At 39.8% G+C, this 18327-nt stretch overlaps 1 protein-coding gene across 2 annotated transcripts in view; it reads right to left on the bottom strand.

The window, feature by feature from the left end:
* LOC128691314 (DNA-dependent protein kinase catalytic subunit) overlaps positions 1 to 18327 on the bottom strand; it is a 1096584-nt gene that overhangs the window by 597744 nt on the left and 480513 nt on the right. For both annotated transcript variants that reach the window (XM_070091676.1, XM_070091677.1), the window contains exons 23-24: positions 6404 to 6579; positions 4577 to 5221 (exon numbers count right to left, since the gene is read on the bottom strand). In XM_070091676.1, coding sequence (XP_069947777.1) covers positions 4577 to 5221; positions 6404 to 6579 — 821 coding nt within the window. The remainder of the gene's footprint in view (positions 1 to 4576; positions 5222 to 6403; positions 6580 to 18327) is intronic.

Below are 18327 nucleotides of genomic sequence, written 5' to 3'. Positions count from 1 at the left end.
ATCCACTTCAAGGACAGCGTGAAACAAGCTTTTATGCCACAAGACGGGTGAGAGGGTGTGGAAGGAGGGGGGAGGGAGGAAGAGAGGTATCTGCAAGGGTAGGCACTACAAGTTCGTGTGTGTGAATTTATGGCCCTCTTATGTTCACATGTGTGTGCATTACTGTACAGTCACCTGAGCCTTCTTTCTTGGATTCATCCTTAATTCAACAGTAAAATAAATCACTGTCTGACTTTTTGGGCTCTCCCCAGTTTCTCTACATATTCTCTACAACTATGCTACTATGTATGGCAATCGATGCACAGTATTTGTGTATGCCCAACTAAACTACCTTACAATATGGGTGAATTTTTCCTGGCCTATGCGCCTGCATGCTTCGCTTATGTGTGTGCCACTGCTAAAGTCCCTTTCCAGTTACTCCCCCTTACTAAGTGTTGAGTGTTCTATTATGATATTCAGCTCTCCAGAGCAGGGTTTTAAGACCCTCAGCTATCATTGTTACAGGACCAGACCCAAACCCCCATCCTCCCTGTACAACCCCAAAAAGGCCCAGTACGCTACATCTGGCACGTGGGTCCCCCGGGTTGTAGCTGTGCGGTGCTTCTCCTCAGTCACAGTAATTGCTTCCCCTACCTTCCTGTAGGCACTGTAGTCACTAGTTCATCTAACTTTTTCTTTTTCAATGCATTCACTGTATTTACTGACACATCTATACTTATTGCAGAAGAGTGGTTCAAAGAACCGACACGTTGTTAAATTAGACACATGTGCAACACTTGGGTATCTTTATCGATGAAACGTTTCGCCACACAGTGGCTTCATCAGTCCATACAAAGGATAAACTTGAAGAACAGGAGGAGAATGAGGTAATCAGTCCCTCAACCTTGAATCGATGTGGTCAGTCCACATCGACTCAAGGTTGAGGGACTGATTACCTCATTCTCCTCCTGTTCTTCAAGTTTATCCTTTGTATGGACTGATGAAGCCACTGTGTAGTGAAACGTTTCATCAATAAAGATACCCAAGAGTTGCACATGTGTCTAATTTAACATCTATACTTATCTCTTTTCTCCCTGATCTTCGATTGCACTTATTCTTCAAATACGCAACTACGTACTGTGTGGAAACACTCATAGGCCTAGCTCTCAACCGCTTCCTTTCCTCATTCCCAGCCGGTACTATAAATCTGGCACTATTGTGTGTGTACTCACCTAATTGTACACACCTAATTGTGGTTGCAGGGGTCGAGACTCAGCTCCTGGCCCCGCTTCTTCACCGACCACTACTAGGTCCTCTCTCCCCTGTTCCATGAGCTTTATCATACCTCGTCTTAAAACTATGTATAGGTTCTGCCTCCACTACAACACTTGCCAGACTATTCCACATCCTAACTACTCTGTGACTGAAGAATACTTCCTAACATCCCTTTGACTCATCCGAGTCTTCAGTTTCCAATTGTGACCCCTTATTTCTGTGTCCCATCTCTGGAACATCCTGTCTCTGTCCACCTTGTCTATTCCACGCAGTATTTTGTGTCGTTATCATGTCTCCCCTGACCCTCCTGTCCTCCAGTGTTGTCAGACCGATTTCCCTTAACCTTTCTTCATAGGGCATTCCCCTTAGCTCTGGAACTAACCTTGTTGCAAACATTTGCACTTTCTCTAATTTCTTGACGTGTTTGACCAGGTGTGGGTTCCAAACTGGTGCTGCGTACTCCAGTATGGGCCTGACGTACACAGTTTATAAAGTCTTGAACAGTTCCTTACTGAAGTACCGGAATGCTATTCTCAGGTTTGCCAAGCGCCCATATGCCGCAGCAGTTATCTGGTTAATGTGTGCTTCTGGCGATGTACTCGGTATTATACTCACTCCTAGGTCTTTCTCCTTGAGAGAGGTTTGCAGCATTTGGCCTCCTAGCCTATACTCTGTCTGCAGTCTTCTTTGCCCTCCTCCGATCTTCATGACTTTGCATTTTGCAGGGTTAAATTCTAGGAGCCAGTTTCTGGACCACACATCCAGCCTGTCCAGGACTCTTTGTAGATCTGTCTGGTCCACGTCTGATTTAATTCTCCTCATTAACTTCACGTCATCTGCAAAGAGGGACACTTCTGAGTCTATCCCTTCTGTCATGTCGTTCACATACACCAAGAATAGCACTGGTCCCAGGACTGACCCCTGTGGGACCCCGCTCGTCACTGGCGCCCACTGTGATACCTCATCACGGACCATGACTCGCTGTTGCCTCCCTGTTAGGTATTCTCTGATCCATTGCAGTGCCCTTCCTGTTATACGTGCCTGTTCCTCTAGCTTCTGTATTAATCTCTTGTGAGGAACTGTGTTGAAGGCCTTCTTGCAGTCAAAGAAAATGCAATCAACCCACCCCTCCCTCTCATCTTTTACTTCAGTTACCTTGTCATAAAACTCTAGTAGGTTTGTGACACAGGATTTGCCTTCCATGAATCCGTGCTGGTTGTCCTTTATAATCTTGTTCCGCTCCAGGTGCTCCACCACTCTCCTCCTGATAATCTTTTCCAAGACTTTGCATACTATACATGTCAGTGACGCGGGTCTACAATTTAGTGCTTCATTTCTGTCTCCCTTCTTAAAGATGGAGACTACATTTGCCTTTTTCCATACTTTAGGTAGTTGCCCAGTTTCAAGGGAAGTGTTGAAGATTTTGGTTAGTGGCACACGTAGTGTCCATGCTCCCTCTCTAAGGACCCATGGAGAGATGTCTGATCCCACCACCTTTTGAGGTATCAAGGTCACATAGGACCTTCTCCACGTCCTCCTCAGTTGTGTGTAATTCATCCAAAACTTGTTGGTATATCGCTTGTTGCTGTACCCCACTGTTTTGTCTTCGCGTTGTCCCTTCAGCCTCCACTGTAAATACTTCCTGAAATCTCATGTTGAGCTCCTCACATACCTCCTGGTCGTTTCTTGTGAGCTCCCCACCTTCTTTCCTCAGCCTGATTACCTGGGCCTTGACTGTTGTCTTCCTCCTGATGTGGCCGTAGAGTAGTTTAGGATCAGACTTGACTTTTGATGCTATGTCATTTTCATATTGCTGCTGCGCTGTGTGTGTGTGGGGGGGGGGGGCAGAAGCGGACTGTATCTAAAAACCGGCCCATGCATCAATTACCTATCAGGTCGGCTCATTCACTGCTGAGGGCCAGAGGCATGTTTTCACTGTTCATCTAAGAAGCATTCCATTTTCATTACAACCTTTGTGCATTGACTCTGACTTCAGTTTTTCATGACATTTTTACAGTTTTTTTTTTTTTTTACCCAGCCTAGTGGCCCACCAGGCATGCCCAAATGCCCGTATGACCAGTCCGCCTCTGGTAGAGGGTATATTCATTTTCCCAGTAATGGTTCCTTATATCAGTTATGTTAGCATGCAGGACTACCTGGTTGTCTGTTGCTCTCTAAATACCCTCTCTCTCAAAAAGTTTTCTAGTAATTTGACTATCTGCTCTTGCTACAGTGCATCTTCTGGTTTCTATCCTCCTATGTTCTGTGAACATAACAAGGTAATTTCCAGTCATTCTACATATTGTTGCTTCTGAGTGCAGAGGAGTACCAACCACTACAATAACATTATAGGTAACATGCTTATTATGATGTCTATGTTACTTGTGAAAGCAGCTGATATTTCTAAGAAAGCATCTGTACTAGTGAACTGCCTGAAAGATCATATATATATATATAGCAGAAATCTTCTTTGAACACACTGGCCGTATCCCACCGAGGCACGATGCCCCCCCCCAAAAAAAAAAAGTTTCTCATTATAAATTTAGTGATGTATACAGAAGGCATGTTACTAGCCCCTTGCTCCTGGCATTGTAGTCGTCTCTTACAACATGCATGGCTTACAGACGAAGAATTCTGTTCCACTTCCCCATGGAGATAAAAGGAAATAAACAAGAACAAGAACTAGTAAGAAAAGAGAAGAAACCCAGAGGGGTGTGTATATATATGCTTGTACATGCATGTGTATTGTGACCTAAGTGTAAGTAGAAGTAGCAAGACATACCTGAAATCTTGCATGTTTATGAGACAGAAAAGACACCAGTAATCCTACCATCATAGCAGAAACAAAGTATATAAAAATTGAGATACTGTATTCATTGCTCTTCATCTATGTACTGCTTATCCTTGAGTTTAAGAAATAAAATATGAGTGACTTGTGCCTCATGAAAGATACATAATATAAGCTAAGCCCGGAAATGTTTACGACAATCTGGAAAAAAGATAAACAATTAACAAGTATGTACTGTGTAAGGGAAAACGTTTAATTTATTACCCTCTCGTGTTTCATGGTGAACTGTACTGTTTTCTATTTCTTTTTTTTTTTCATTCCTCTCTATGGGTAGAAATAAACATGTTTCTAACAACATCTTAACATTGTCATTTTTAAGGAAGGGTTGTAAATTTTTATGCTTTAATCACAAGTTTATAAAAAGAAGTTTAAGAATTCTTTGATGTTCCATTAAAATAACAATACTAAAAATTAACTAATAACAGGTGGAAATTAATCTACACACTCTTGCTACAACACAAGTTTTGTACTTACCATAGAGCATCGTGTTAGCCAGCCACTCTTCTGTAGTACTTCAATACCTTCTACAATGTGTTTGCTTCTATGTGTAATGTGTGTTGCTTCTAGTAATGATGGTGGCAACAGCTGCATTATATTATACTTTGAGTTCTGTAACTTTTCCTCCAGGTGGTGAACAAATACCTGAGCTACATCCTGAGAAACTTTAGCATACATGACACTCAGTATGTCGTGAAGGCGTGAAGGCAAGTGCTTCACCACTTCAGTGTCTTTAATATCAAATCCAACGTTTGCTGGATCCAGAACACACATGATCACTAGTTCATAAAATGAAGGTGACCATAAGGAATGCTGATAAAGAAAAGATGCAGCACTAACACCATCTTGCAGCAAAACCTTCACAAAATCAAGATATCTGACCACTACAGTGCACTTGAGTTTGGTTGTGACTTCATCTTCAGATGGTGTTACTAAACTCTGCTCTGTGTTATTTCTTTGATGAATTTTTAAGTAGTCAGATACAGATACTAGGGCCATATGTTCAATGAAATAAGATGCAGCTGCAAAGAGTTGCACATGCTCATAACTTAATAGTTGTACGGCAGGCAAAATTCCTTGACCAAGAAGCCAGCTATAGCAATCCAAGGCAGCTAACAGTGCCTGTTTTGGAAAACAAAAGAAAGATTTAATCCTACACAAACTAAAATTGCCAGAACAAAGTAAATCCACACATAATGATCATATATACAGAACAGTACAGCCTCTCCTCACTTAGCGACATACTCGCTTACTGGCGCCTCGAACTTAAGACGAGCTCTCTAACCAGTATTTATACCTAAATAATGTATATTAGAGCTGAATTCCTCTATTCTGTTTATTTCAATATACAGTACACTACTGTATAAACATATAAAAATATACCAGAAATATTATAAATGTGCAAAGGTGACATTAAAACAAGATCAAACAAATCCAATACCACTGTAGTATGTTCCTCACATAGTGATGAATTCATTTTACAACGTGGTCTTAGGAACAGAGCCCCATCATTAAGTGAGGAGAAGCTGTATATATAATTTAGCTGCATATCTATTAACTTGCTTAGAAATTTAGATATTTTAAACACTGAAGTGTATAACCTTAAGTTCATAAGTGTTTTATTAACCCTTAAACTGTCCAAACGTAGATCTACGTTCACATGCGTAGCACTCCGAACGTAGATCTATGTTCAATTTTACATTATGTAAAAAAAGGTAGATCTAAGTTTGGAGCACTACGCGTGCAAACGTAGATCTACGTTTGGACAGTTTAAGGGTTAAAACATAAAGCAAAAATAATTTAAATGATTTAACAGACTAATGGGGGAGAGGAGGGGTGTCTTTTAAAGCCATTTGTACATTCAATTTGAATTATGAATTCTTTTCTCATGACTGCTACAAGGACGGACAATTCTAGACTTAACAGCCATTGTCAGTTAAATACAAATATGTCTGTAACAACAGAAAATTTGAATTTAATGAAGAAAGTCCATTAAATCCAAGTTGAATTGACTTAGTAGACTTTACAAGACAATTTGGGACTGAAAGACCTCGTCTCCTTTTCCAGATGTTGGTCAGCAATAGATATTTTATTAAATCCAAAATATTTTCAATTGGAGTCCATTATATCAAGTTTTTCTTATACTGAAGCATAGTTTACTTGGAATTTGTCAAAAAAAAAAAAGAAAAAAAAAAAAAAAAAAAAGAAAAAGTGATGAGCAATGTCAGAAAATATATAATGAACATCACATATTGCAAGGATAATCACATAGCTTCATAAAAATAAACAAGAATAACAAATTACCTCAAAGAAAATGTTGACATCTTTACATGTAAGAGGTGTGTGGGTGTCAGAGGTAGGACAGCAGTGTTGTTTAATGCCTAATGCAGCCTCACCACCACCCTCCACAATGTCCACTACCATCTTCAAATTATTTTTCTTGATGCACTTCTTAACAAAATCACCAACACTGTTACAACCTGTGAAACACTCCTTGTTTAGCAGGGTTCAAAATAAAAAAAAAATTATAATCTTATATGGAATGATACTAACATGAAAATATACAGTCATACAGTATTTAGGCTTTTGAGAATGAAGAACATAATATGAAGACATTGATCATGACACTCAACTTCAGGTTATCAATACTTTCAGTACTTTTTTTTTTTTAATTTATGATAACTATGTTCAATATATAAGGTAAAGCTTTTAGCTTATTAGGTATTAACCCTTTCACTGTCGAGACCTGTTCAGAAACTCGCTCTCAGTGTCGAAGAATTTAACCCTTTCACTGAGAGTGCCATAATATTACGGATTGCAAGCAAGTGTCGGTACCGTAGCATTATGCCAAAATTCTGGCTTCAAATCTAGTGAGAGAAAGCTGGTAGATATACATGTGAGAGAAAAGGTTTGTGTGGTCAAGTGTGCGCAGAATAAAAAAAAATTCGGAAGGCCACAATGCATTGTGGGAGTGCCAATTCAGTACAACTTGTTCACCATGCCTAGTGGTAAGGAATACTTCACTCCCTGGCGAATTGGGATTCTTTCCATCCCAAGTGACAGTTCTAAAACAGATGGAAGTGAAGATGAATTTCATGGATTTGAGAAGTTTGTGACCGAAAGCAATGCTCAGGATACCAGAAATAGTGCTGAAAACCCAGATGACCATCAGCCTTCCACCTCTGGTGCTGGGCTGTCTTGGTCATGTTCAATTGTATCACAGCAAAAGAGGAAACTCATATTTTCCCTAGTCTCAAAGAATAAGAAAGTACATAAGTTTATTCAGGGATACACAAATACAGTTACAGTGGACCCACGAGTTTCATGATTAATCTGTTACAGAGAGCCTGCCGAAGTGCAAAATTGCCGAATGGCGAAACCATTTTCCCCAAAAGAAATAATGGAAATCAAATTAATCCATTCCAGACACCAAAAATTCAAATTAAATAAAGATTTACATACAGAAAACAATGAGAAATCAAGTACTACATACACATATAAAATAATGGATGGAAGACGGGAGGAGGTGAGAGGATGAAGGTGCATTATCCATAAAAACTTCAGGTACCAAGTCCTTATCTGGGTTTACTTCCCTTCTTTGTTTTTTAATGCCACTGGGAACACCTTGGCCATGGGCCAAGCTCATCTGGTGCTGCTGGAGGCCCGCTGCCGCTACTGGGCCGTGCGGACGTGCTGCGCAGTCGCTCCTGATTGAGTTGGCTTTTGCACAGTGCTGACGTGTACTTAGCTCTGTGAAGACCTGTTTGCGCGCTCTCTAAGAATTGAAGCAAGATGCCCTCCATCGAGCAACTTTACCAACAGCTTAAGGAAGAATTGAGGATGGCGAAGCTGGAGATTCGGCGACTGACCGAGGAAAACAAGAAGATTCGTAGTAGTCCTCCTGTTTCGAGTCCTCTGGTCAAGAAGGGAAACTGGTCAGTGGCTGGACAGCAGGGAACGAAGCTGACGATCAAGAAGACGAATGGAAAGGTAGAAACGATGAAGAAGAAAGAGACTGCCATGGAAACTGTTGTGGAAACATCTAATACATTCTCAGTGCTACCCGACAAATGTGAGTCAACTACTGGGAACGTCACGACGAACAACATCAAGGAAGGTAAGAATATTGTTGTTGTTGGGGATAGCCAAGTTAGGTATGTGGATAGGGTATTCTGCTTGAAGGACAGGAGTAGGAGACAGAGAGTTTGCTTTCCTGGGGCTGGGATGGAGGATACTGTTAGCCGTCCGGAGGACATCATGAGAGGTAATGGGAGCAATCCTATTATCTGTCTCAGTGCTGGAGACAACGATGTTGGCAGATGTAGGAGTGAAGACCTGATTAGCAGGTATAGGTCAGCAATAGAAATAATTAGGAGTAAGGGTGGGAACTCTGTCATATGTGGTATTTTGCCGAGGAGAGGAGTTGGAAATGAATGGTTGTCCAGGGCAATTGGTGTCAATTGCTGGCTGGACAAATACTGTAAGGAAAATGCGGTAACATTCGTTGACAACTGGGACCTCTTCTATGGCAGAAATGACATGTATGCCAGGGATGGGGTTCACTTATCTAGGTCTGGGGTGGTAGCACTGGCAACTGCAGTGGAGGGAGCTGTTAGGACTTTAAACTAGGAATAGCTAGTGGTATGGGTTTTGGCAGGAAAACAGTGAAGTCCCAGTGTAGTAATATTACGAGTTCTAGGGGAACTAGTAATAAGCAGAACGAGGTAGATATTGAAAAGCCAGTGACTTTGGGTGATAAGGACAGTAATAGGTTTAGTAGAAAAACAGAAATGAGCAGGAAGGGTAAAGAGAAAGGAGAGTCTTTCAACGTTTATTATGCTAATTGCCGTAGTGCTAGGAATAAGATGGACGTGTTGAGATTAGTTGCTAGTGCAGGTAACATTGATGTATTTGCCTTAACTGAGATGTGGTTTAATTCAAAAAGTCGGGACATGCCTGCAGAATGTCATATTCAGGGTTTTAAATTGTTCCAAGTAGATAGAAGTATCGGGAAGGGGGGTGGGGTGGCATTGTATGTCCGAGATCGCTTGAACTGTTGCATAAAAACGGGTATCAAGTCTGAAGTAACACATACAGAGTCTGTTTGGATAGAATTTTCAGAGGGGCATGAAAAACTGATTTTAGGAGTGATATACCGTCCCCCAAACTTAGATAGGGACCAAGGGAGACTACTATGGGAGGAAATTGTTAAGGCCACAAGGCACGATAATGTAGTAATTCTAGGAGACTTTAACTTTAGTCATACTGATTGGAATTTCTTGACTGGGAATTTAGAATCATACAACTTCTTAGAAGTAGTTCAGGATTGTTTTTTGAATCAGTTTGTGACAGAACCTACAAGGGGAAATAACCTGCTTGACTTAGTTATGGCAAACAATGAATCCCTTGTTAATAATTTAGAAATTTCAGAGGAACTGGGTGCTAGCGACCACAAATCAATTACATTTAGCACTGAATGGAAGTACGATAGTAGCGATAACTCGGTAACAGTCCCAGATTTTCGCTTAGCAGATTACGATGGGCTTAGAGAACACTTATCATCTGTTGACTGGGGTAACGAAGAGAGCTATCAATGTGACAGTTTTCTGAACACTATACATGCTGCTCAAAGAACGTTTATCCCACATAAAGAAATTAGATCAAATAGAAATGACCCAAAATGGATGAATAATAGGCTCAAATACCTACTAGGGCATAAGAAAGGAATTCACAGGAGTATCAAAAGAGGTGAGGGTCATCTTATGAATCAGTATATTGACATTAAGAGGGACATTAAAAAGGGGATAAGAAAAGCTAAAAGGGACTATGAAATTAAAGTTGCTAGGGATTCTAAAACTAACCCAAAAAGTTTTTTCCAGGTCTATAGAACAAAAGTTAGAGATAAGATAGGCCCCCTTAAAAATAACTATGGGCACCTTACTGACAAAGAGAATGAAATGTGCTCCATTTTAAATAATTATTTTCTCTCAGTTTTTACACAGGAAGACACTAACAATATTCCAGTAATTAATTTTTATAGTGGGCTAGAAGAAGATAAATTATGTAACATCACAGTCACTAGTGAAATGGTTGTGAAGCAGATAGACAGACTGAAACAAAATAAGTCGCCAGGTCCTGATGAGGTTTTTTCAAGGGTTCTTAACCCTTTCAGGGTCCGTCCCTTAGATCTACGGCTTTACGTTCAGGGTCCAAACCGTAGATCTACGCCATGAGCTCAGCTCACTCTGATAAACTGTGAGTGGTACATTTGGGCCTATATATGAGAGAATACATCTATGTGGTATGTGTGCACCACATAAAACAGATCCTGCAGCACACTGTGTATAATGAGAGAAAAAAAATGAAATCATGATTTTTCGATTAAAATAGCAACTTTGCAGTGTTTTTTCGTATGTTTTTTATAGTTGTATTTGCGATTTCTTGGTCTCATTTGATAGAATGGAAGACATATTACAGAAATAGAGATGATTTTGATTGGTTTTAGCACTGGAAATGGCTTGAAACTGAGCTCAAAGTAGGAGAAATGTTAAATTTTTGCCGATATTCAAGAGTAAACAAACGACCTCACACGTCTAATACACGTCAGCTGGTGGGTCTAATATACATTCACAAATATGGTGATGATATTTATACAATTATTACAGTATTGCATAACAGTAAATCTTCTATTTTTTGGTGGGAATAAAAATTCATTATGTGAATAAAAAATCAAAATGGAATTTATTTGTAAAGCCTCAAAACATAACTAATGAACAGAGGAAATGTTAGTTTAGTGCCAGGAATGCCTACATTGTTCATTCTGGACCCTATTTTGAAATTGGAATATTTTGAACTTTGTGTTAAATTGGCCAAATTAACAATTTCCGATCACTTTATTTTGTAGTTGAAACAGTTGACTTGGCGATTTCTTGTGCTCAATCGATAGAATAGAAGTAATACTAGTGAAATAGCTAAGAATTTGGTTGATTGGAATAATGTAATTGGCCTAAAATGGGAGTCAAAGTCGGCAAAATCGCCGATTCGTAAATATCGCTGACACATCAAAATTTGCGAGAGCATAATTTCCACTAAATTTCGTACTTTTTGTTTTATTACCTTCACAAAAAGATTCTCTATGATTTCATAAGAAAAAATAACAAATTTTTTTTTTGAAAATTCTTGGAAACTGGTGCGTGACTCCAGATTTGGGCCTTGGACCCTGAAAGGGTTAAGGAATGCAAAATGGAACTCTGTGAACCATTAACTAATATTTTTAATTTATCTCTTCAAACAGGTGTAGTGTCTGATATGTGGAAGATGGCTAATGTAATTCCTATTTTTAAAACAGGGGACAAGTCGTTACCGTCAAATTACCGCCCAATAAGCCTGACCTCAATCGTAGGCAAATTACTAGAGTCAATTATAGCTGAGATTATAAGAAGCCATCTCGATAAGCATAGCTTGATTAATGATACTCAGCATGGATTCACAAGAGGCCGGTCTTGTCTAACTAATTTATTAACTTTCTTCAGTAAAGCTTTTGAGGCTGTTGACCACGATAAAGAATTTGATATTATTTACTTAGATTTAAGTAAGGCTTTTGATAGAGTTCCACACCATAGTCTGTTAAAGAAAGTGGCAGCTCATGGCATTGGGGGAAAAGCGCTCTCGTGGATCGAGTCATGGCTCACTGACAGGAAGCAGAGAGTGTCCATAAATGGGGTTAAATCCGAGTGGGGATCTGTAACAAGTGGCGTTCCACAGGGATCAGTCTTGGGCCCGTTGTTGTTTATAGTATATATCAATGATCTTGATGAGGGAATTACTAGTGATATGAGTAGTAGGTTGGTAGACAGCAACCACCCAGGGAGGTACTACCGTCCTGCCAAGTGAGTGTAAAACGAAAGCCTGTAATTGTTTTACATGATGGTAGGATTGCTGATGTCTTTTGTCTGTCTCATAAATATGCAAGATTACAGGTACGTCTTGCTACTTCTACTTACACTTAGGTCACACTACACATACATATACACATTTATTCATACACACTCATCTGAGTTTTCTTTGATTTTATCTTAATAGTTCTTGGTCTTATTAATTTTCCTTTTATATCCATGGGGAAGTGGAATAAGAATCTTTCCTCCGTAAGCCATGCGTGTTGTAAAAGTCAACTAAAATGCCGGGAACAATGGGCTAGTAACCCCTTTTCCTGTAAAGATTACTAAAAAGAATAAGAAGAAGAAAATTGTCAAAGTGGGAAGTCTGAATGTGCGTGGATGTTGTGCAGATGATAAGAAAGAGATGATTGTGGATGTTATGAATGAGAAGAAGCTGGATGTCCTGGCTTTAAGTGAAACAAAGCTGAAGGGGGTGGGAGAGTTTCAGTGGAGAGGAATAAATGGGATTAGGTCAGGGGTTTCAAATAGAGTTAGAGCTAAAGAAGGAGTAGCAATAATGTTGAAGGATAAGCTATGGCAGGAAAAGAGGGACTATAAATGTATTAATTCAAGGATTATGTGGAGTAAAATAAAGATTGGATGTGAAAAGTGGGTTATAATAAGCGTGTATGCACCTGGAGAAGAGAGAAGTGTAGAGGAGAGAGAGAGATTTTGGGAAATGTTGAGTGAATGCGTGGGGAGTTTTGAATCAAGTGTGAGAGTAATGGTGGTTGGGGATTTCAATGCTAAAGTGGGTAAAAATGTTATGGATGAAGTAGTAGGTAAATTTGGGGTGCCAGGGGTAAATGTAAATGGGGAGCCTTTAATTGAGCTATGTGTAGAAAGAAATTTGGTAATAAGTAATACATATTTTATGAAAAAGAGGATAAATAAATATACAAGGTATGATGTAGCACGTAATGAAAGTAGTTTATTAGATTATGTATTGGTGGATAAAAGGTTGATGGGTAGGCTCCAGGATGTACATGTTTATAGAGGGGCAACTGATATATCGGATCATTATTTAGTTGTAGCTACAGTTAGAGTAAGAGGTAGATGGGAAAAGAGGAAGGTGGCAACAACAAGTAAGAGGGAGGTGAAAGTGTATAAACTAAGGGAGGAGAAAGTTCGGGCGAGATATAAGCGACTATTGGCAGAAAGGTGGGATAGTGCAAAGATGAGTAATGGGGGGGTTGAAGAGGGTTGGAATAGTTTTAAAAATGCAGTATTAGAATGTGGGGCAGAAGTTTGTGGTTATAGGAGGGTGGGTGCAGGAGGAAAGAGGAGTGATTGGTGGAATGATGAAGTAAAGGGTGTGATAAAAGAGAAAAAGGTAGCTTATGAGAGGTTTTTACAAAGCAGAAGTGTTATAAGAAGAGCAGAATATATGGAGAGTAAAAGAAAGGTAAAGAGAGTGGTGAGAGAGTGCAAAAGGAGAGCAGATGATAGAGTGGGAGAGGCACTGTCAAGAAATTTTAATGAAAATAAGAAAAAATTTTGGAGTGAGTTAAACAAGTTAAGAAAGCCAAGGGAAAATATGGATTTGTCAGTTAAAAACAGAGTAGGGGAGTTAGTAGATGGGGAGATGGAGGTATTAGGTAGATGGCGAGAATATTTTGAGGAACTTTTAAATGTTAAGGAAGAAACAGAGGCAGTAATTTCATGCACTGGTCAGGGAGGTATACCATCTTTTAGGAGTGAAGAAGAGCAGAATGTAAGTGTGGGGGAGGTACGTGAGGCATTACGTAAAATGAAAGGGGGTAAAGCAGCTGGTACTGATGGGATCATGACAGAAATGTTAAAAGCAGGGGGGGATATAGTGTTGGAGTGGTTGGTACTTTTGTTCAATAAATGTATGAAAGAGGGGAAGGTACCTAGGGATTGGCGGAGAGCATGTATAGTCCCTTTATATAAAGGGAAAGGGGACAAAAGAGACTGTAAAAATTATAGAGGAATAAGCTTACTGAGTATACCAGGAAAAGTGTACGGTAGGGTTATAATTGAAAGAATTAGAGGTAAGACAGAATGTAGGATTGCGGATGAGCAAGGAGGTTTCAGAGTGGGTAGGGGATGTGTAGATCAAGTGTTTACATTGAAGCATATATGTGAACAGTATTTAGATAAAGGTAGGGAAGTTTTTATTGCATTTATGGATTTAGAAAAGGCATATGATAGAGTGGATAGAGGAGCAATGTGGCAGATGTTGCAAGTATATGGAATAGGTGGTAAGTTATTAAATGCTGTAAAGAGTTTTTATGAAGATAGTGAGGCTCAGGTTAGGGTGTGTAGAAGAGAGGGAGACTATTTCCCGGTAAAAGTAGGTCTTAGACAGGGATGTGTGATGTCACCATGGTTGTTTAATATATTTATAGATGGGGTTGTTAAGGAAGTAAATGCTAGGGTGTTTGGGAGAGGGGTGGGATTAAATTATGGGGAATCAAATTCAAAATGGGAATTGACACAGTTACTTTTTGCTGATGATACTGTGCTTATGGGAGATTCTAAAGAAAAATTGCAAAGGTTAGTGGATGAGTTTGGGAATGTGTGTAAAGGTAGAAAGTTGAAAGTGAACATAGAAAAGAGTAAGGTGATGAGGGTGTCAAATGATTTAGATAAAGAAAAATTGGATATCAAATTGGGGAGGAGGGGTATGGAAGAAGTGAATGTTTTCAGATACTTGGGAGTTGACGTGTCGGCGGATGGATTTATGAAGGATGAGGTTAATCATAGAATTGATGAGGGAAAAAAGGTGAGTGGTGCGTTGAGGTATATGTGGAGTCAAAAAACGTTATCTATGGAGGCAAAGAAGGGAATGTATGAAAGTATAGTAGTACCAACACTCTTATATGGGTGTGAAGCTTGGGTGGTAAATGCAGCAGCGAGGAGACGGTTGGAGGCAGTGGAGATGTCCTGTTTAAGGGCAATGTGTGGTGTAAATATTATGCAGAAAATTCGGAGTGTGGAAATTAGGAGAAGGTGTGGAGTTAATAAAAGTATTAGTCAGAGGGCAGAAGAGGGGTTGTTGAGGTGGTTTGGTCATTTAGAGAGAATGGATCAAAGTAGAATGACATGGAAAGCATATAAATCTATAGGGGAAGGAAGGCGGGGTAGGGGTCGTCCTCGAAAGGGTTGGAGAGAGGGGGTAAAGGAGGTTTTGTGGGTAAGGGGCTTGGACTTCCAGCAAGCGTGCGTGAGCGTGTTAGATAGGAGTGAATGGAGACGAATGGTACTTGGGACCTGACGATCTGTTGGAGTGTGAGCAGGGTAATATTTAGTGAAGGGATTCAGGGAAACCGGTTATTTTCATATAGTCGGACTTGAGTCCTGGAAATGGGAAGTACAATGCCTGCACTTTAAAGGAGGGGTTTGGGATATTGGCAGTTTGGAGGGATGTGTTGTGTGTCTTTGTATGTGTGTGCTTCTGGACTGTTGTATTCTGAGCACCTCTGCAAAAACAGTGATGGTGTGCAGGTGTGGTGAAGGTGTTGAATGATGATGGGAGTGTTTTCTTTTTGGGGATTTTCTTTCTTTTTTGGGTCACCCTGCCTCGGTGGGAGGCGGCCGACTTGTTGAAAAAAAAAAAAAAAAAAAAAAAAAAAAAAAATGAGCAAATTCACCGATGACACAAAGATAGGTAGGATAATTGATTCAAACGTGTGAGAGGTAAGTGGCAGGGTGTTTATTGAATAAAATCTGAATGTCACACCATCATCCTCTAACTTGGCACTTAATGCAAGAGGCTTACGACTTCTCTTTTTATCACAGCTAACCTTACACGCCATCGTCAATGAGAGCCAACTAGTTAACGAAAGAGTAAACGAGAGAGAGAACGAGATACAGAGTTGAGACAATGTAAGAACACAAACTGAACAGGTAGTGGACGATCACTTGGTCAGGAGAAATAAATGCGTATTAATATGTGTCTACTTTTAGTTATTCACGTCCGTTTGTAAGAGTTTGTAAAACATTTACCTCAATATTTTTTATTATAATAATAATTACCTAACAATACAAATACTCTTACATTGTGTACAAGTTGTACAAGTTAGTTCAGAATAAACAAACAGCAACACACCATTTTTAGAGTGAATGAAGATAATAATAATAATAATAATAATAATAATTTTTTTTTTCAACAAGTCGGCCGTCTCCCACCGAGGCAGGGTGACTCAAAAAAGAAAGAAAATCCCCAAAAAGAAAATGCTTTCATCATCATTCAACACTTTCACCACACTCACACATAAACACTGTTTTTGCAGAGGTGCTCAGAACACAACAGTTTAGAAGCATATACGTATAAAGATACACAACATATCCCTCCAAACTGCCATTAACCCAAACCCCTCCTTTAAAGTGCAGGCATTGTACTTCCCATTTCCAGGACTCAAGTCCGACTATATGAAAATAACCGGTTTCCCTGAATCCCTTCACTAAATATTACCCTGCTCACACTCCAACAGATCGTCAGGTCCCAAGTACCATTCGTCTCCATTCACTCCTATCGAACACGCTCACGCATGCTTGCTGGAAGTCCAAGCCCCTCGCCCACAAAACCTCCTTTACCCCCTCTCTCCAACCCTTTCGAGGACGACCCCCACCTCGCCTTCCTTCCCCTATAGATTTATATGCTTTCCATGTCATTCTACTTTGATCTATTCTCTCTAAATGACCAAACCACCTCAACAACCCCTCTTCTGCCCTCTGACTAATACTTTTATTAACTCCACACCTTTTCCTAATTTCCACACTCCGAATTTTCTGCATAATATTTACACCACACATTGCCCTTAGACAAGACATCTCCACTGCCTCCAACCATCTACTCGCTGCTGCATTTACCACCCAAGCTTCACACCCATATAAGAGTGTTGGTACTACTATACTTTCACACATTCCCTTCTTTGCCTCCATAGATAACGTTTTTTGACTCCACATATACCTCAACGTACCACTCACCTTTTTTCCCTCATCAATTCTATGATTAACTTCATCCTTCATAAATACATCCGCCGACACGTCAACTCCCAAGTATCTGAAAACATTCACTTCTTCCATACTCCTCCTCCCCAATTTGATATCCAATTTTTCTTTATCTAAATCATTTGACACCCTCATCACCTTACTCTTTTCTATGTTCACTTTCAACTTTCTACCTTTACACACATTCCCAAACTCATCCACTAACCTTTGCAATTTTTCTTTAGAATCTCCCATAAGCATAGTATCATGAGCAAAAAGTAACTGTGTTAATTCCCATTTTGAATTTGATTCCCCATAATTTAATCCCACCCCTCTCCCGAACACCCTAGCATTTACTTCTTTTACAACCCCATCTATAAATATATTAAACAACCATGGTGATATTACACATCCCTGTCTAAGACCTACTTTTACCAGGAAGTAGTCTCCCTCTCTTCTACACACCCTAACCTGAGCCTCACTATCCTCATAAAAACTCTTTACAGCATTTAGTAACTTACCACCTATTCCATATACTTGCAACATCTGCCACATTGCTCCCCTATCCACTATCATATGCCTTTTCTAAATCCATAAATGCAATAAAAACTTCCCTACCTTTATCTAAATACTGTTCACATATATGCTTCAATGTAAACACTTGATCTACACATCCCCTACCCACTCTGAAACCTCCTTGCTCATCCGCAATCCTACATTCTGTCTTGCCTCTAATTCTTTCAATTATAACCCTACCGTACACTTTTCCTGGTATACTCAAACTTATTCCTCTATAATTTTTACAATCTCTTTTGTCCCCTTTCCCTTTATATAAAGGGACTATACATGCTCTCTGCCAATCCCTAGGTACCTTCCCCTCTTTCATACATTTATTAAACAAAAGTACCAACCACTCCAACACTATATCCCCCCCTGCTTTTAACATTTCTGTCATGATCCCATCAGTTCCAGCTGCTTTACCCCCTTTCATTCTACGTAATGCCTCGCGTACCTCCCCCACACTTACATTCTGCTCTTCTTCACTCCTAAAAGATGGTATACCTCCCTGACCAGTGCATGAAATTACCACCTCCCTTTCTTCCTCAACATTTAAAAGTTCCTCAAAATATTCTCGCCAAATACCTAATACCTCCATCTCCCCATCTACTAACTCCCCTACTCTGGTTTTAACTGACAAATCCATACTTTCCCTAGGCTTTCTTAACTTGTTTAACTCACTCCAAAATTTTTTCTTATTTTCATTAAAATTTCTTGACAGTGCCTCTCCCACTCTATCATCTTCTCTCCTTTTGCACTCTCTCACCACTCTCT

The sequence above is a fragment of the Cherax quadricarinatus genome, chromosome 36 (assembly GCF_038502225.1).
Source record: "Cherax quadricarinatus isolate ZL_2023a chromosome 36, ASM3850222v1, whole genome shotgun sequence".
Lineage (NCBI taxonomy): Eukaryota > Metazoa > Arthropoda > Malacostraca > Decapoda > Parastacidae > Cherax > Cherax quadricarinatus.
This window is presented reverse-complemented; position numbering and strand designations above follow the sequence as displayed.